The 20067-nt window shown below is 51.3% G+C and overlaps 1 protein-coding gene, 1 long non-coding RNA gene and 1 pseudogene across 4 annotated transcripts; all 3 read left to right on the top strand.

Moving 5' to 3' along the window:
• The first annotated feature begins 670 nt into the window (after window positions 1-670).
• Window positions 671-7039, top strand: LOC123098162 (uncharacterized). Of its 3 annotated transcripts, none has more exons than XR_006447664.1 (4): window positions 672-4849; window positions 5344-6384; window positions 6574-6668; window positions 6753-7039. It is a non-coding gene; the product is annotated as an uncharacterized lncRNA (long non-coding RNA). The 3 variants fall into 3 exon arrangements; XR_006447663.1 differs by having other exon boundaries at window positions 674-4849; window positions 5344-5475; XR_006447662.1 differs by having other exon boundaries at window positions 671-4849; window positions 5344-6668.
• A 1865-nt stretch (window positions 7040-8904) lies between these two features.
• On the top strand, window positions 8905-11747 carry LOC123096997 (probable mitochondrial saccharopine dehydrogenase-like oxidoreductase At5g39410; annotated as a pseudogene).
• A 4704-nt stretch (window positions 11748-16451) lies between these two features.
• Window positions 16452-19345, top strand: LOC123098161 (protein DETOXIFICATION 48). Its single transcript, XM_044520061.1, has 2 exons — window positions 16452-16938; window positions 17266-19345. Exons 1-2 carry the CDS (start codon window positions 16783-16785, stop codon window positions 19021-19023), a joined length of 1914 nt encoding a protein of 637 aa, XP_044375996.1. The 5' UTR covers window positions 16452-16782; the 3' UTR covers window positions 19024-19345.
• The last annotated feature ends 722 nt before the right edge of the window (window positions 19346-20067 follow it).

Genomic DNA, 20067 nt, shown 5'->3' with positions numbered 1-20067 from the left:
CAATGTAAGTATGATAACTGGATTCCTGATTATGTACATTACTTCAATTTAAGCCATCTAGAGAATTGGGAATGATTTCTTAAATTTGTCATAGATGTACATTCTATTGAATACACTTTCAGTCATCCACTCTTATGTGGCAGTAGTGTTGTAAGCATGTATATTATAATGGTTCTACAGAACTTTTTTTACAGCCCAATAAATTGCCCTGGCCTTTTGGTGTTTGGTTGTTGATGTCTTGGTGAGATGCCGCATCGTAGGGAATTTAGGTGGGATCAAATCTTGCATTATGTGAGCGATGACACTCCTGGAGAAAATAGCAGATCTAGAGATTAATGGTTTTGTGTTTGCTTCTCGCCGTCGATAATAATCAAAGGATCCAGCTTGCTATTCTTAGGGATCAATCCATTTAGAAAGATTGTAGTTTAAAGATGATTGCAAGCAAAGTTGATGGTTGTATATTTTTTTCGTTGCCCTTGAATTGAACATAATGTTCCTTCTAATGAAATACTTTCGTCCTCACACATGGTTTAAAACATATTTTTGCAGCTGAGAATAGGTCGTTGTCTTGAGTGTCACTATTACTTATGAAATAATTTCTCAAAGAAAGCAAAGTTTGACTTTTGAAATAAAAAGTAGTACACCTGTAAAAATTAATGGAGGGAGAGTATCAAATTATTTTCCTATTCATTTGAATTCTTGCATCCTGTATTAATTTTGTCAAATGTGCATTGCACATGCACGTTTACTAGTGCAACTAAATTAGTGCCGGCAGATCGTAATCAATCATGATTTAATGCGAGCGAAATTGAAGCCTGCGATTTTAATGCCAGGAAATTAGCGCCGCGAGGTCCGGATCTGACCGAAATTGAAGCCGCGGGATTCAATCAGTTGTGATTTTAATGCCAGCGAAATTAGGGCCGCAAGATCGGGATCGGACGAAGATCAGATCGTTCGGATCTGTTGTAAAATTACAGTCTGCAGGAGAATAGCTTTCTCGATTATATTTTGATACAGAGGGAGTACTATATAAGTTCTCACTCACAAACTCAAAACATAGCTCTTTCTTTTTTTAGGTAAAACTCAAAACAGAGCTGGGGAAGTAATAAAAAACAGTTCTCTCTTCTCTGTGTAAACAGTTGACTGGGCTGCGAACCCGGCCCTGGAGCAACCAGCGCCACTCCGTCCGCCGTCGAAGGCCACGGGTTGAATTTCCCTTTTACCCCGAGTCTGCACTGCGCCGTCCCGTTGGTGGTTCGGTTCAACGCAGTAGAAGAATTTAGAGCACAGCGACACGAGCGCGCAGATGGGCGAGGAGCAGAGTCTGGCCCTGAGCGGGGGTTGCGGTTGCCGGCGAAGCCGAGAAGCTCCAGTCGCGGCGTCCTTATCCGCAGCGCGGGTGGCCGCTGGCCGGCGGAGGTCCAGTAGTCCAGTACCCCAAGTTGCTGCACTCGCTAGGTATGATATAGCTCCTCCAGGTAAGGGAGCAAAACTGCAATCAACGAGGGCTAGGAACTGAAATTCTGGTCAATTAGCAGTGGAATTGGGTGGTCTAGGTTAATACTCCTTAGGTTGGATTTCTTCCCAGTCGGGTCGGGTCATCTATAGTCATCCATCACTCGTTATTGTGGAGGATTACAACGGTTACTGAATCTTTTGTATGGCCGCGGTCAAACTACGAGCAAATGGAAGAGTTTGGGTTTGATTTGGGGATCAAAATTGATAACACTTATCTGCATTTTGAATGATTGGTTTTTACACAATCTGATTAGGTGAACTTCAAGCCCTTTTAGCAGGTTACTTACAATTGTGAGACCACTGGCTATGGATCTGTACCAATGTACGTCCGTGTGCACTACTATGCTGTTTGTGTATTCTGACCAAATGAACACCAATCGTCCGACATGTCTGTGCATCCATAACCATAAGCACTACACAAATGTCAATACTGTATCCATTACACTCATGGTCTCTTCCCTGTGGCAACTATGGCAGCCACCACCTTCCAATGGCCAACTGACCACATGAGGAATTAATGTGTTAGGCTTTTAGCAGTGCTTGTCCCATGGGAAAATTGGAAGCTGATGCGTCAGGAAAATGGATAATGTCTAGGGTGAAACCATAAAAGCGTGCTGAGGTTACTTGTGTCAACATACTTCATACTCCAGCCACATGATAATAAACTATGCTGGCAGGGTCCAGATTTGCACTTTCGGATATAAGTATATTTGATCCAGAGTTTACAATCTATTCACATTAGTATCATCTAGTTCCTTCGTGTTGCCTTGTTGGACTAATGTTGTATCATTTCTAGGCATAGATTTCAAATTACAGTATAAGCATACTTTTGCCTCGATTTCAGTTTATATTGGCCTGTCAAAACCGAATTCCAGTTGCTTCTTTATTCCCCTCTAATCTCAGTCCGTTCTTTGTACCTAATTTTGTTTCATAATTATATATGAAAAGTATGCTGCAGAAAATACTTACTAATCTTGATGCTTATACCTATCTACCCCACTCGTAGTAAATCTTCTTGAGAAGTTGAGGTCACATTCTTGTATGAAGTTTTGGTGGCAGGTGGATATCCACAATTATCCCTGTTTGGTTCTCTTGTTGTCATGCCTTCTTGTTCTTACAAATTTCCGCTGTCTAATTTTGGTCTTAGGAGTCACTGAAAGATGAAATGGAATCCGTTTCACGAGCTCCAGCCTTGATACAATAATCAATACTCATTGATGTTATCTACTTTGTCTTGTTGTCTATGTATCTAAAAATTAACGGGACGTGATTATGAGGTGCAAAGTGTGAACTAACTGTGTATTCGATGCAATAGGGGTCTTTGAGTCAGATTAGGATGGGGAACTTGTAGTTGAATCAGTAAAGAACAATGTTACAATTTTGTTATTTCTCTTTATCTTGGTCCATTGTACATGCCTATAAAAGCTTAAAATACCTAGGGATAACAAGCTTGGTTCTATGGATCTTGTACCATGTTAACCAAGCGATTTTCCTCGCAAAGAAACGAACTACTCCCTCCGATCCATATTACTTGCCGCAGCTTTAGTACAACTTTATACTAAAATTGTACTAAAGCTGCGACTAATAATATGGATCGGAGGGAGTAATTGATTCCAAAAATGAAATGTTGTTGAAATGTTCATTACATTGTTTTGACGGAAATAAAGTGTTACATCTTCTGCAGCGAAGAATCTATTACCTATTTCAGTGGTATGATTCGAGGCAACATAATGTAATATTAAATGTGCCCACTAGTGCACAAAGTACATGGGTTGAAGAATTAACGCATTAGATTCATTTGTTGAAAGGATCTCACCGTTGTTGTTTATCGTATTTTTGTAGTGTGGCTAACTGGCTGTTATTCTACCACCAAAGACCACTGTCTGCTTGGCCTAACTTTGAGCTTTGTCCCTGATGAGCTTAAGCTGAAGTCAGATCACATGTTTTCTGTTAGGGGTTTAGCCGCTTACATGGATAACCTGCAGCTATCCAGATTCTACTCTTTCTAGTGTCTAGGACATTGTTGCGATGTTAAGACTTTTTGACTTTATAACTCTTTTAGGGCCTGAGCTATGTGGAGTGCAATTTAGAATTAATCTAAACTGGATAAATGTTCCAGCTAGCAATCATGCCATCTGTGTACCTCTTTTGGTGCAAGTGAACTCTACTATTTGCAATAGTTGTGACTGAGACAACCAGTGACATCACTGGTAAAACTTAGCCGAGCTAAGGTGTTACGCTTTAGTTGGGCATTAGATATAAGCAAGGAACTCACTATGTATCAGTTTCTGCTGGTTGCCTGGTTGTAAGCACTCTGAAGCTGATTCAAAATGCTGTAAACTTTTATTTTCTTTTTTGTGATTGCCTTTAGCCTGTGCATTGCTAGACCAGAAACATGTTTCGCCCTTTCATGTCCAGAGAGGTCGGGGTAGCCCGAACTTGACATGGGACGGAGTCCATAAAGAGAGATCTAAAAGATTGGAGTATCACCAAAGAATTAGCCATGGACAGGGGTGCGTGGAAGCTAGCTATCCATGTGCTATAACCATGAGTAGGTTGCGAGATCTTATGGGTTTCAGCTCTAGTGTACCCCAACTTGTTTGGGACTAAAGGCTTTGTTGTCAACATGTTTGACCCTTTCGCTAATTTGCTTAGGTTTTTCTCAGCAGAATGGTTTTAGTTGTTTCAAATCAAATCAACCTGGATTCCAAATCAAGAATGATCTATACTTGGTTTCATCTTTCTAGTTCGTATTACTCAGTCGCTGCACAAATTGTCCTTCATAATCTGTCATATGGTTTGTATGGAAACATTGGTGGCACCAAATTTACTCAAGTGCTAATGTATTCTTGTGATAGTTTAATGGCCATCATTTTCTTTCTTATCTTAGGAGAAAGGAGACTGAGCTCGAACTACTTTTATATCATTTTGAAAGCACTCGTTCCTTGTCTTTGATGAATACATTTTCAATGTTTTAGAATAAATAGGTAAAACTCTATTCAGACAGTTTATTGGGGGATGTGGGGTGGATGTGAACGTAAGACAATCCAAGCAAGTTTGTCGTATCATAATTAATTAACTTCTTACTGCGTTGTTACTGCAGTCTGACGTATGACTCGTACTTGACCAGGTGTTCTGCTTCCAAGTGAGGTACTGTGATCAATTATATGAATGTGCCAATATTGCCAGCCTTTTTTTTGCAGCAGCAGATTTGCAGCTTTTTTGGTGTGTTTGGTGGCAATTATCAGGGTCACTAACTCCTATGGTGCTAGGATGGGGCCAAAGGACATATTGCTAAGCTGCTAGTTCGTGAAAGTTTTTGAAATATCCAGTAAGTAGGTGGCTGCTGATTCCCCTGTGGTCGTCCATATCTGGCTCTATGCTGCATCTCCTTAGCTATATTCTAGTTGGCTAGAGGTCATCCTGTATACTTTGTAGATGCATCGCAAAAAGAGTTCCATGTTATTGATTTCTATGCTATCATGGAGGAAACTTGCTGAGTTAGGTCTTCTTTGTAACTGTTTGCTGAAACCCTGTAACTGATTATTTATTTTCCAGCTTTCTATACTCTGAATCTTTTCATGCATGTGCCTCCAATGTTGCCATGAATAACTTTAGAAGGAACCACTCTAGGAAGTAGAAAGGGGGGCTGTTTCTGGGAAAGCATCTCTCTCATAAGTTTGTTCTTCAACTTAGGCACTTGAGCACAAACTCTGTGTGTCTGGACTTGTAATGCTGAGTTGTGTGATATATACCACAAGATGAGCATCTAAAACTACAATGTATGCAGTATTAAAAATCACCACCATCTCAACTGTTCTTCAGGATTCTGTTCGATGTGATATGCTAATTCTTGGTGATTATGCCTGCTATTGATGTACAAACCAATTACCCAAGTGGCTGAGAACCGAGATGAGGATATGGTGATATGCTGGCTGTCATGGCTGACGGAGACAGGTGGTGCTTCTGTTTCTGTGGACTTTAAATTTTGGCCTTTTCCTTTTAAATGTTGGTCCATCATTATCCAGAATAAATTCCTGCATTACAGCATTAGGAGTCAGAATAAGGTTCTGAAGACACCTGATTGCTTTCAATTCCATACCACAGTGAATTAAATGTTCTGAATATGGTTGCAAGCCAAGACCCTTGTGCTGTTGCTATTAGAGTAGATCTTCATTCCATGTGCAATAACTTCTGCTATTATGCCAACTAGTAGAATCACAATATATTTCTGGACAACTACTCCCTCTGTAAACCAATGTAAGAGCGTTCAGATCACTAAAGTAGTGATCTAAACGCTCTTATATTAGTTTACGGAGGGAGTGCTTTTATTTTTACCATAGTGCAATATTTTACTTATTTTTTCTTCCTCTGTTGATTGATTAGGCTGAGATAGGTTTCTGAAACATTTTAGAGAGAGTGAAGAGGAAAAATAGGAAATGCACAGCAACTTGAAGTGATGGTGCTCACCCAACAATTTCTCGATCACGGATTCTCTACAAATAATTCATCAAAATTATGCAGCCTTGACTGAAACTGAAAGAGTGGAAATGAGGCGAGCCCCCGTGTGCCCATGGCACAAAGTGCCAGCTATAGGATCAAATGATAGAGGCAATTGTGGTCACCCATAGCAGGTTTTAGGAGCACCGAATCCAGCTGGCGGTGGGGGGAGATGGCGGGACAAGCATTGCACACATATAGCCACACCAGGCAGAATTGCCATATAAGTCCCAGCAGATGCATTTGCTGTTAGAACATATTCTGTTCACGCCTTGTCTTGTTTCAAAAGTTCTTATTGATTCTGCCAGATATTTGCAACTTGATTTGATTTTAGTGCGCCCACACCAACCCGTTTCTGATATTCAGGTACACTGCACATTTCCCCCATGATCATGAACTGATCATGTGTTATTTTTCTTGTGTATAAATACACACCTACTAAATGCGATATGTGATCTAATCGGTACACCGTTGCATCAGGAATAGCCAGATGGACCAGTGATCAGGTTTCAGATCACCGATTACAAATGTTGAGTCTTTTTTTTCTCTCTTCAGATGACTGGTTACAACGGTGCGTCACTAGTGCGTTTTAGCAGGAAAGGGAGAGAAATTCTTCACTGGAAATGGGGTTAAAGCAGGCTTATCCTAAGGTGCATCCGATACCTTTCTCATTCTGCAATGTTCCCATTCTGTCACTTTATCTGCCCAATAAGAATAACCAAGCTTGGCTGTAGAAAAATCTGCAGCATGGAGGGGCTCCCAGGGGGTCTGGTAAATAAGTTGGCCCGGCTTCGGCCTGTTTGGGGCTAGACATACCTATGTCACAGTCGATATGTCACACGAAGACTGCAGCTGTTTCGATCTGAACCAATCAAGTTACTAGTTCAGATTGTGGCCCTGGGAAACGCTTGACGTCTTTTTTTTAATCTGACAAGCGCATGAATCCTGTCGGTAAAAATATATCCTTGTCGCTACTTGTTAGTTTCGCCATGTTTGATGCAAAAAGATAAATAGATGGAAAGGTGATTACTGATTACACATACGTAGTACTCCCTCCGTCCCAAAATTCTTGTCTTAGATTAGTCTAGATACGGATGTATCTATTTAGACAAATATAAGGCACGAATTTTGGGACGAAGGGAGTACATGATTGTCCGGGAGGATGGAGACCATGTTTGTGTCTGCAGAAATGGGCCAATGCGCAGTGTTGGTGGGCCATGCGCGTGCGTGAGATGGTCCTGCGATTTGGTTTAGGCCGCGTTAATTGCGATGGCCCAGTTGCACGCCGGTGATCAATTGCAACCTAACAAATTTGTGGAGTTTACCTAAAAAAACAAATTTATGGAGTTGGGCACATGAAGACAGACCCGCATTTTTGTACTAGCTGTTGCACAGGGCTAGCTTAGCCGCCGCGCAGGACCGATCGACACCTCACCAATCGATCAGGATTACCCACTAGCTAGGGCTACGTACTAGCTTGATAATTGGCAGGCGACGTACAAGTGGGTATGTGAAATTGCATCCCATGTCCCTTTTCCCCGAGAACTTTCATGACTGCCTGGTGATCTTTCGGAGGATGTACTACGAGCCAAGTACATTTTACTGTCACTGCGCCACCAATGCATGGCGAGCACTGTGTACGTGCCGCACCGTGCATGCACGTACGTCCTCCTTCCGATCGAGGAGCAGTGGGGGCTGGAGAGTCGACTCCCATCAGATTACTGTCGCGCGTGCCCGTCGCGTCCCGTCTCGTCTCCGTGTCGCCCGACGAGCCATGTTTTTTTTAGTAACATATAAGTTTTTCCCGCGTGTCGGCATGGAGCCAACACGGCTACCCCCCTCCCGTCTCCGTCGTGTCAGAGTGAGTCAGACAGGGTCAGGCCAACTCCACCGCGCGACACCATCCAGTCCGGTCCCGTCCGTTTGGCGTAAAAGGCACAAACGAGACGGCCCAGCGCGCGACGGCCCGGACCCATTTTGTCCGTTTTGTGTCCGGGCCGACCCATTTCGAGCGCAAACTTGCGCCGGGTTTGGGTCGCGGCGGATACCAAACGGACGCGCGTCTCGTCCGCGTCGGGGCTGCGTGGCAGGCGGCCACCTACCTTCCACCCGCCCACATCAATGCGCACGAGCGGGCGGCCCCACCTGTCATCCGCACATCGGAAGGTCGCCGTCCTTCTTTAAGTGGGAAGCGTGGACCGGTCGTCGTCCACACTGCCCCACGCCACCCCGCGGCCTCCTCGAAACCCGACAGCGCCGAACCCTAGCCGAAACCCTCCATTGTCCTCGAGCTCGCCGGCCGGCCACCTCGAAGCCATGGGCTTCTGGAACCGCAAGGGGAAGCACGACCGTGGGGTCGGCTCCTCCTCGGGGTGCCGCCGCGGCTCCGTGAAGAAGGAGGAGCCCGCGTCTCCGCCGCGCTCCTCCCGTTGAGCCCCCTCGCCGGCCCCCTTCACCATCAACCCTAGGCCCGCCGGCGAGCGCGACCGGCAGTACCTCGCAGCGGACGTGTGCTGGCGGTACTGGGATACGAAGACGCCGGTCCCGTGGAGCGATGTCCACCTCCCGAACGGCTGGCACCTCAGCGCCGACCGGGTCCCGATCCCGCCTGTGCCGGCGAGCGGCCGCGCGCGCCGCGATGAGATCAAGCGCCGCCGCCGCCTCCTCCCCGACGACCTGTTCTATGACGACAGGTACGCCCCAGATTCCGACCTCTGGGACACGTGGCTCCGAGACGAGCACGACACGCGCCGCGCGTCATACTTCGCCGGCATGGTGTCGGGGCCGCGGCGGCCACGTCGAGAGGTGCGCGGGCGTACGCGCGTGCGCGGCCTCACGCCCACGCCGTCGCCTTCCCCGTCTCCGTCACCACCTCCACCTCCTCGCATGACAGCGGAGGAGGAGGCCCGGCTCGTGCAGCGTGTCATGGACGACTCCATGTACACCCACGACGAGCGCCAATGGGACGGCTTGGAGGAGGCGATGGCACTCTCTGCCGCCGGCGACGTCGCCTTCCCCGAGCTGCAAATGGTGGCCGTCAAGGAGGATGAGAGGAGGGAGGAGGCGATGGAGGAGGAGCCGGTGGCCGCGTTCCACCCGGGCCTGGTGGGCCAGGGGTGGGGCTGGTCCTGCACTGCTCCGGAGATGGCCGCCGCCGTGGGCGTGAACTGGTGCGCCACTCCGCCGCGGTCACCGTTGCGGGAGGCGTCGCCACGGGAGGAGGTCGTGCAGGCACCTCCCGCCGTCCAGCCCGCCCCCGTCTACCACGCACCGCCGGCCCACCTCTGGACGCCGCCGGCCTACGTGGACCTCGTCAGCGATGACGACGACGCCGACGGCCACTGAAGACGGCAACGGCATCGACGGGCACGGGCAGAAGCGCGCTGGTGGCGGCCGCTTTTTTTATGTTTAATTATGTCAAGTTGGACGTGAAACTGGGCCGTTTTGTGGCCATGGACCCTAACTTAAGTTTTAAGTTTTTTAAACTGCGTTTATTTACTGTTTTAAGTCATTTTGTTTATGTTTTTATTTTTTTTAAACACGTCCAACACAGATAAGATTTGGGGTGCGGCCGCGCGGTGGGCGCACGCACGACCCAACGGACAGAGACGAACATGGGCGAACCCATCGGCGCCCCAAAGGGACAAAATCCGGACGTCCGTTTGGGGTCACGCGCGGTGGAGATGCCTCATCCGCCGATAAGCCAATATGCGTGGCGACACATGCATGTCGCTTCCACCACAGTGTCATCTCCCCACATCACGTCTCCTCGTAGCTGGAATAATAATCGGGGCAGGAGGAGGCCTGGAGCTGCAGGGGTAACATGCAATGCAATGCAATGCATCCATCTAACTAGAACTCACTCCACTCCACTCCACCGCCTGATCACCAATCAAGGCAGGCCAGGCGGCACCGTCGAGTGCATGGCATTCCGTGCAGCGCCAACCAACCAACCGCCGTCCGCTCCGGCGAGGCGACGGATCGACCGGGCGGCCGGTGGACGGCGACGTGACACGGGGCGGGCTTGGCTGCCTGCCGCGCGAGAGACAGGGCCCGATAATGCTTGTGCTGGCGGTGGTACGCGACGCGCTGCTACTGGGTAACGAGCGACATGATCCCCCGAGACCTGCCTGCCCAGCCACCACATGCATGGGCGCGATCGCCCCCACCCCTTTCGCGGTGCCAGCCACTGTGCCGGCGTATATCCGTCCATGCCGGCCACTGTGCACGTACTAGCAGATACTCCTACCACGGCCGATTCGCCCCCGTTCCCGTGCACGCCGAGGCCGAGGGACCACCCTGGCAGCGGCGTCGCTGGCTGGCTGGCTCGTGTCGTGCGCTAAGAGGCAAAGCCGGCCTTCGAGTACCAGGCCATTGTACCGGTAGCTAGCTAGCTCGATCGCGGACTGGATCGCATCGCAGCCACTGTAGCGGGGCACGATCCGATTCGACTCGAGTCATGTCGAGCGGTTCAATCAGCACGGACGGGCGGTGCGCGCGTATATGTATCGACATCTTACTGGATTGGAGGCCACATGCGTGTCCGTGTATGTGCCTGCTGCACGCAAAAGGAGGAGGGAGTGAAACGGCCGGTACGACCGACGGGCGACGCTTTCTGATGCAGCCGCGCGCGTGGTACGTATGGGCCGTATACCGTACTGATACGTGCGTATACGCGCCCCACGCCGAACGTGCCTGTCTCCTGAGTATTGTGAACGCGCGTGCAGGTCCTGCTACCACGCACGCCGCGCGTAACCACCACCAGACGGACGACATGCAACCGTACGTACGTAGTAGTACGTGTCAAACTGTGGTGTGTGTGTGTGATTATATGATGGGTTTATATCCCTCGTCCTGATGTGATTTAATTAGCTGCCTTGTGTCTTGATGATGGTCGCTCGGCATCGCAGCTGGGGGAGTAAATTGCATAGAAGTACCACAATTGGGGCATTGGAAGCAGATTGGTACCAAAATTGGTAATTTTTACGTGTCAGTACCAACTTTGGGGCGAGGCGTTGCAAAAGAGGCTAAAACAGCTGTTTATACGTATTGACACGGAAACTGACCGGTTGGGCCCGCCTGTCGGGTGCTGACATGGCATGTTTTTTGCAAAAAACTCCCTGGAATCTCCTCTCTCTCCCCCGAACGCTCTCCCCCTCCTCTGTCTCGATCTCTCACACACACCCGACGCCACGTCAGCAGTTGACGCCGGCGAGCCCGAGCGGCGCGGAGGGCGTCGTCATCTTCGGGGCCTCGGGCTTCACCGGCAAGTACGTCATCCGCGAGGCGCTCAAGTTCCTCCCCCCAACGCCTCCCCGCTGCGCTCCCTCGCGCTCGCCGACCGCAGCTGGGACCGCGTCGCCGCCGCGCCGGGGCCCGCCCCCGACGTCCCCATCCTCGTTGCCGACGCCTCCGACCCGGCCTCCCTCGCCGCGGTCGCCGCCCGGGCGCGCGTCCTGCTCTCCTGCGCGGGGCCCTTCCGCCTCCATGGCCGCCAGGTGGCCGCGGCCTGCGCCGAGGCGGGGGCCGACTGCCTCGACATCTCCGGCGAGCCCGAGTTCATGGAGCGCGTCGAGGCCGACCTCCACGAGGTCGCCGCCAAGAACGGGTCGCTGATTGTCTCCGCCTGCGGGTTTGACTCCATCCCCGCGGAGCTCGGGTTCTTGTTCAACTCCAGGCAGTGGACGCCGCCCTCCGCGCCGCTCGGGCTCGCCGGCGTCAACTGCTGACGTGGCGTCGCGTGTGTGTGAGAGATCGAGACAGAGGAGGGGGAGAGCGTTCGGGGGAGAGAGAGGAGATTCCAGGGAGTTTTTTGCAAAAAACATGCCATGTCAGCACCCGACAGGCGGGCCCAACCGGTCAGTTTCCGTGTCAATACGTATAAACAGCTGTTTTAGCCTCTTTTGCAACGCCTCGCCCCAAAGTTGGTACTGACACGTAAAAATTACCAATCTTGGTACCAATCTGTTTCCAATGCCCCAATTGTGGTACTTCTATGCAATTTACTCCAGCTGGGGCAAAGGGGACGTGTGTGTACACGTACCGTGGTTTGTTAGCGTGCATGGAAGAGGTGTTCCCCTACAGCCATCTGCTCCCTCACTGCTAACCAGCGACCACCAACCATTTAATCACCAACCTACCTACGTCTCTCTCTACGTCTCTGTATGTTCGTCTCTCTACGGCTAGTTGGTAGTAGGCTGGTACTAATCTCGTAGTGGCCCAAGATCGTAATGTGGTACCGCCAAGGGCAGCCAGTTTAAATGGGCAAGTACTCGGTCCCGCGCTCCAGTCGTTGCACATGCACTTTGTGTCCACTCGATCCAACTCTTACCGTCACTTCCATGCATCCCTCGTGTCCACGAGATGCGTGCCAACAACAGTATACAGCAACGTTTCTCTAATCTGATTCGCCCATATTATAGTTCCATATATACCATTCTGTGTGTATGTTTTTTTAGGGGTATATATCAATTATCATTTTGTGTATATAACACGGAGTGTGAAGCAAATCGGATAACGGGCCAACCTCTTGCTCAGTGGGCCTGGACCATCTATTTTCTTTTGAGTTAAGCCTAGGCCATCTATTGTTTTGGTAAAGCCCAATGTCAACCCACCGCTTTGTTGAGAGCTTCATCACCGAGTTGGATGGCCTCAACATTGCCAGGACTTCCACTTCGGCAGGGTGTGCACTTGTAATACCAACGCGAAGCTGTTGGAAACCATCTCTGAATGGACACGTTAAGAAGTATCTAGACGGGGGTTTGTCCTATGATGGGCGTGTTGGAGCTGCGGCGGTTGTATGCAGGGATGAGCATGGTCAGTACCTTGGGACCTCAGCAATTGTTCTACCCGGTGTTCTTAATTCGACAGTTTTAGAGAGCATTGCTTGCCGTGAGGCTTTAGCACTTGCGGCTGATCTATCTTTGGATCACTTGGTAATTGCTAGTGACTGCAAACCGATTGTGGGTAACATCATAAAAGGGGTAGGAGGCCCTCATATCACAGTCGTCAAGGAGATAAATAATAGAAAAACACCTTTTGCTAGCTGTGATTTTATGTTCGAAGGTCGTGCTTCGAATCAGGAGGCTCACAATCTTGTAAAATTTTCTGCCTCGCTTCGGCAGGGTCGCCACTTGTGGCTTATCTCTCCTCATGACCCTCTTTGTATCCCTTTGATTATTGTTCCAAATGAAAAAGTATGGGATCCCTAATAAAATCTATTGCTTTGGTTTGCCTCACAAAAATCTATTGTTTTGGTTTGTCACAAAAAATCTATTGTTTTGGTTAAATTTGTACCAGCGAAGAGGAAATCGGGAGACATGAACGGGCCATGGCCCGATTCGGTCTCCACTACGCTTTGCCACTGTGTGTATACAGGGAAAGGGGGTGATAAAATGAGTTTATGGTTTTTTATATGAGTCGAAAGTGTTGACTGGTCTAGATACCCTATTGGGTTCGGTCCATCACAAGGTGACCGAGGATATGAATGATCACCTGCTTTCTTTCTTTTTCGATCAAAGGAGCTCAAGCTCCTAATTTCATTTTCATGAAACTGATAAAACAACCACCAATTCAACAAGTTCCACCAGAAACGCACACCACGACTGTAGCTACAACTCAGGTGAAGGTGGCTCCACGGGCGCGATGGGTCCGTTCATTGCAACCATAGCCACTGGGCCCGCAAAGCCACCCCGTTTGACGGGGCATTGCCCTCCACATGCATCCTTGAGGCGCGACCATAAGAAGTCGCGGATGATCCGGTTAATCTATGCGAGGATGGATTTGTTTAGGGCAATCGCCATGAGAAAAGTGTAGGGGCATGGTGCAGAGAACATGCCTGACTAGCTCCAGCCGGTCCCTAAGGGATAGCATGGAGCCGAGCTAGGTAGAGAGCTTCTTCTCAAACTTCTCGACCAGCGGTAGGAGGTCCAACGTGGTCGCCTTCCTGACGAAGAGAGGTAGACCAAGGTATTTTACCGGGATGGGCGATCTGGCAAGTTAGCTCGGTGTTGATGATGGTGAGGTGCTCATCGAGCAGCGGGTAGGCGTTGCCGATCACTTGGATAGGTTGGTGTGAAGCCTAGTCGCCGTACCAAAGATGTGGAGAAAACCTCGGATCGTAGAGATGTCGTGGGCGTCCGTGTGGCAGAAGATGACGGCATCATCGGCATATAGGGAAACGCTAGATGTCGTGTGGCGGCGGGTAAGGCGGTGGAGGAGGCCTCACTCAGAAACTAGCTAATTTCTCCAACAAAAGATGCTTCCACCTATCAATACGAACTATGTTTCGAAAATAAATTTGAGTTTTCTTAACTATCTCGCCATTAATTAGTCATAGAAACCCAGTATAGACCTAAGACTGACTATACCCCTCGCACGACGAGGATCGACTGGAACTGGTTTGGCCTTGATTTTATGGTCACATGTGGTACCAACCCACAATTGTCTCTTTTTGTTCTCAGATTTGATGAACCGTTCGGGATAAGCAATCTTGGACGAGGATGTCCGTAGTGCCGTCTTTCGACCTTTTTTTTTTGGTTGTAGATATGGAATACTACGGAGCGACACCTATTTAGCAACAGAAACAAAGCGGCTAAAAGCAGCTGCACACAGATAAGCTGATGGGGGCTAAAGCGTAGACAGGCACCGGAACGAACGTTACACGCTAGACATCAAGATCCAGCATCAATTAGAGCATGCTTCTTGAACGTCCGCAATGGAGGCCACCTGGCTGACAGGGATGGTGCGTCAAGTTGCGGAAGGCACAAATTCAGTAGCACTGCCAGTGTTGGGCAACCGTGCAGCCAAGGAAGCGAATGCAAAGTCCACGCCCAGAGTGTGTGAGGATGCTCTGGGCTGCAGTGGAATGAAAGGAACGTATTGCAAGACACGAGCCATACATACAGCCTTTGGTAGAATGTAGAATGAACGGTCACTGCTTCGTACGTACTATTGCCATGTTCAGATTCAAATGGCAGTGATTTTATCAGTAACCAACGGAGGATGGCGGAGGAGCCAAAGTGGGTACAGAGGAAGAGAGCGAATAAAATCAAGTACAATAAAGCTGAGTCAGCGGACTATAAGGAATAAACAATATATTTCTGCTTAGTTGGAGGAAAGAGAAAAGGAGAGAGAAGGTAAGCGGGCTCTTCGTGAGCACGTGTTCCTAGGCACTTTGTAAGAATGAAAGATGGGTCACATAATAAAATAAATAGTACACTCTTTTGATCTACTAATATACATGTTGGCTATGGCACCGGCTTATAGCCAGCCGCTGCTATACAGGGTTTTTGCTGCACAGATACCGGCTTAATTCTGACGAATCGTCTCGCTAGATTGCAAAATCCTGCACTGCATGCCCCAGGGCCAGGGGCGAGGATAAAATGCTAGCTGCCACTCTGAAAAGGGAACAATTATTCTTTTCATTTCATTCACTCGCAGGGACCACCGCCATGCCACCAGCGCCAGTGGCCGATCGATCGCTGTGCGCAAGTAGCAGTGAACAATGCAGAGAGACAGGCAGACAGGGCAAGTGCAGGCAGATATATGCATGCATGGCATGGCACGAGCCTCTGCTCTTCTGCTTCTGGTTGATTTCAACGTGTAGCGCCATTAAGCGCGCACGGACAGGCGCGCAGAGCGACCCGATTGATCGGTTCTTATCGCCCTAGCTCCCTCAGCTAATGGTGTCATTCTCACATTCTGGTGCGGTGAGGAACTCAACGCAGTAAACTTGGTTGGTTCAGAGCGCGGAGACGCGCTGCTGCCCGGTACTTTGTGGGTGAAAATGAATGGTGCCTACCTAGCTAGCTCCTGGACACGATCGATCCAAACTTCGACAGCATGCATGGCTGATGGCTCTGTACATACGACGTCTTGGGTAGCTAGCAAAAGTAAAAAAGTTGAGGTGAGAACCGAAAAGAAGTAACCCGTCGAGAATAACCGCGCGGCGCAAGCTAGCACTGTAGGTCAAGCGGAGAGGCCAATCCCAAGCCTTACTCTACGTGCAGTTCGGCGGTGAGCCACTGATTATTCACCCGTCACGGGGCCACTTGCGTGATACAGTAGATAATTACCGGGGGAGGGCAAAAGCAACGGGGTAATTAATCTGCGTCGACGACTTCGCTGTCAGGGGCGGGGAGGGAGGCGAAGTTGTTGGGTCCGATTTTCCGACAGATGAGGCGTGCGAGATTATGCCATTCCACGTCCGAAGGGATAGGGGAATTCTGAGACAGGCGCATATATGCGGAGCCAACTTCACTCAATTCTTCCAGCCCGGAAGAAATAGTACTAGTACATATTCCATTCATTCATTCCATGATGAAAAACGCTCCGGCCGGCCCGGCCCCGCGCGCGAATTCGGACACGTACGTGCCTTCCGCTCCCTTCCCCCGCCACCGCGCGCGCGTGTATATATACGGGCCAGCCCAGCCCCCCCTCCCACATTGCGACCCGAAGCAAGCAGCAAAGAGCTCCTCCTCATCACTCGCCACTCACCAGCCAGCCTCACCTCTGTCCAGGAGACCAAAAGGCCGAACCAACAAGCACCAATCCCACGGAGAGAGAGAGAAAGCTGGGCTTTGTAAGCTAACGAGTCAAATGTACTTGTAGCTTGTACCGCCCACCAATCACCACTGGACAGCAGCCAGCGGCTAATATCTCCTCCAACAGTGGAAAGATCGATACAGATAGAGGAGGGATCGAGGGAGACGCGCGCCGCGCGCCGCCGGCCGGGGAGCACTTTCCAGCCGGCCTTGAGCCATCATGTGCAACACCGGCGCCAGCCCTCCCCCCTCGCCGCCGCACCTTCCGCCGCCCCTCGCCTGCTTCAAGAATTCCTCCCACCTGCTCCACCCCGTGGGTGACCACCACGACGACGACGACAGCCACCACCGCGCCCGCGCACTGGCGCTCTCCAAGGTACACGCGCGTGCGTGCTCTGCATGTAGATGCGCACATTCTCTAGTCTCTAGCTACCTCTACCTGCATCTGCATGTGCCTGCTGCCCGTCCGGCCGGTAAAAATTTCATTCTAGCATGCACACGTACAAGCAGGGTAGACATTCAGCTGCTAGCTACAGTACGTGAAAGGTCACTGCCTAGCTAGCTGCTTAATGTTTATTTACTGCCTGGCCAGTAACAGCAACCGGCCGGGAGGAAAAGGAAAGCTCCTCGAGCTAGTTTGCTTTTCTGAGCCGATCGACTTAATAATAATCTTACGTGCGCTCGTGTGTACGGATGGCACCAGGTGGCCGGCGAGGCGCGGGCGATCGGGCGGCTGTCGGTGCCCATGGCAGTGACGGGGCTCGTCATGTACTCGCGCAGCTTCATCTCCATGCTCTTCCTCGGCCAGCTGGGGGAGCTGGCGCTCGCCGGCGGCTCACTCGCGCTCGGCTTCGCCAACATCACGGGCTACTCCGTGCTCTCCGGGCTGGCGCTCGGCATGGAGCCCATCTGCGGCCAGGCCTTCGGCGCGCGCCGAGGCAAGCTGCTGGCGCTCGCGCTCCACCGGACCGTGCTGCTGCTCCTCGCGGTGGCGCTGCCCATCTCCCTCCTGTGGATCACCTCCACGGGCCACATACTCAAGTTGCTCGGCCAGGACGAGGGCGTGGCCAGCGCCGCGCAGACGTTCGCGGCCTACGCGTCGGCCGACCTGGCGGTGCTGGCCGTCCTGCACCCGCTGCGGGTGTACCTCCGGTCGCAGAACCTCACGCTGCCCATCACCGCGTGCTCCCTCTTCTCCGTGCTGCTCCACGGGCCAATCAACTACCTCCTCGTGGTGCGCCTCCGCATGGGCGTCGCCGGCGTCGCGCTCGCCGTTGCGCTCACCGACCTCAACCTGCTCCTGGCGCTTCTATGCTTCCTCGCCATCTCGGGGGCCCACAAGGACTCGTGGGTGGATCCGACCTCCGACTGCCTCCGCGGCTGGGGGGCGATGCTCCGTCTCGCCGTTCCCACTGCCACCGCGGTCTGCCTCGAGTGGTGGTGGTACGAGCTCATGATCGTGCTGTCTGGGCTTCTACCCAACCCGCGCGCCACCGTGGCCTCCATGGGAATCCTCATCCAGGCCACGTCGCTCGTCTACGTGTTCCCGTCTTCGCTCGGCCAGGGCGCGTCCACGCGCGTCAGCCACCAGCTCGGCGCGGGTCGCCCGGCGGGCGCCCGCCGCGCCGCTGGCGCCGCGCTCTTCATCGGCCTCGTCATTGGCGCCGTAGCTTCCACCTTCATGGTATCCGTCCGAAACCACTGGGGCCGCATGTTCACGTCGGACTCGGAAATCCTGCGGCTCACCGCGGTGGCGCTCCCAATCGCGGGGCTGTGCGAGCTCGGCAATTTCCCGCAGACCGCCGGGTGCGGGGTGCTCCGGGGGAGCGCGCGGCCCGCCAGCGGCGCTCGCATTAACCTGGCCTCCTTCTACCTCGTGGGCATGCCGGTGGGGTTGGCGCTGGCCTTCGGCGCGCGCCTTGGCTTCGCTGGCCTGTGGCTGGGCCTCCTGGCGGCGCAGGCCGCCTGCGCGGTGTGGATGGCGCGCGCCGTGGCCGCCACTGACTGGGACGTCGAGGTGGCGCGCGCCAAGGAGCTGACGAAACCCACTACCAGCTCCAACAACTCCGAATGCAACACCAACACATCAAGCGACAGTGCTGCCGCTAGCACCAAAGCAGCGGTAACTACTGGCAATGCCGGTGGAAACAAGAACAAAAACGGCTACGTGCCGATCAGCGAGAGCGGCAACGACGACGCGCTACAGAAGCTGGAGGAAGGGCTCATGTCCATGACCAGCTCTAGCAGCATCGGCAGCAGCAATGGCGACACGAATGCGGTGGATGGAGACAGCGAGAGCAGCAGCAGCAGCTTCAGCGGCAGCGGTGCTGTTTGTACGGCGGAGGAAGGAAAGGAGCAGTGCGTCTCGGAGAGGGCCCCGCTCATCAGAGTGGGGGACGTGGAGGAGGAGGCGCACGAGCACGATGGCGACGGCGATGGCCGTGGGGGCGGCCAGGTCTAGTGTGGTCGCTCCATGGATTGGTTCTGGGTTTTGATAACTCTAGGCTGTTGCTATTGACTTGTTTGATCCATCTCCACGCCATCTTCTTTTTCGGTGGCGAGGTTTTGATAAAGGGCGAGCGAGCGAGCGCGCGAGAGAGAGAGTATTGAGGAGGGAATGATTATGTATATTGGCCTTCTTATTTTTCACTTTTCTTGCTTATCATTACCCCAGATTGGTACTAAGCACAACTCCTGGAAGCCTTGTGTAAATACTAGCCACACCATAAGAGGTCCAATATATATTTATATTTATATATTCATTCACCAGAGTGCATATATTATCAATCGATGATGAGAGTTGAAAAGTGCTTCCCACGTGTGTGCGCACGCAGCCATCCACCATGGGTACGTATGGCACTGTTGGTGGCCTGATGATTTGAGACGAGTTGAGGGGGGTGCCCACTGTAGCGCTGTTCCCCGAGTGGATGCAAGCGTGCGGGGCCAATGGTGGTGCCCCGTTGCTGCCATTTCCACGCACACCGCTCCCATCTCGAACTCATTTGCCGCTCCTTTTTGTGCGTTTCCTTTTGATAAAGCGGCCGGGCCGGAGCGTACGATCCTCCGATATCTACAAAGCACTCGGTGAAAAAGCTGCCCTTGGTGTCTTGCGATTTTGCGAAGAATACACTTTATGGCGCAGCGCAAAGGAACGATGCTGCTGCATGCATGCCTCTGTTTCCCCTCTCAGATTACCCTTTTTCCTAAAAGGACCTTACGGCAAATATTTGGCACTGCTCACCGTACAAACGTCGAATAAAGCATGTGGTTTTATGGCAGCACCCAGTGTGATACTACTACTCGGATATGGAAAAGGGCCTTTTGCGCATCAGTGGATTGCTCACGACCACTTCCTCTTTCTCTATTTTGGGTTTGCCATTTGTAATCGTGTGGTTTTTGTGAACTCTTTTTACGTTGGGTTTGTCAACTTTGAGTAGTACGAAGAGATTTTTCTGTGGTACTACAAAGAATCGGCGGAAAATGCATGCCTTGTGAAGGCCAATCC

The sequence above is a fragment of the Triticum aestivum genome, chromosome 4D (assembly GCF_018294505.1).
Source record: "Triticum aestivum cultivar Chinese Spring chromosome 4D, IWGSC CS RefSeq v2.1, whole genome shotgun sequence".
Classification (NCBI taxonomy): Eukaryota; Viridiplantae; Streptophyta; class Magnoliopsida; order Poales; family Poaceae; genus Triticum; species Triticum aestivum.
Note: the sequence above shows the minus strand (reverse complement) of the source record. Positions and strands in the feature narration are given on the sequence as shown.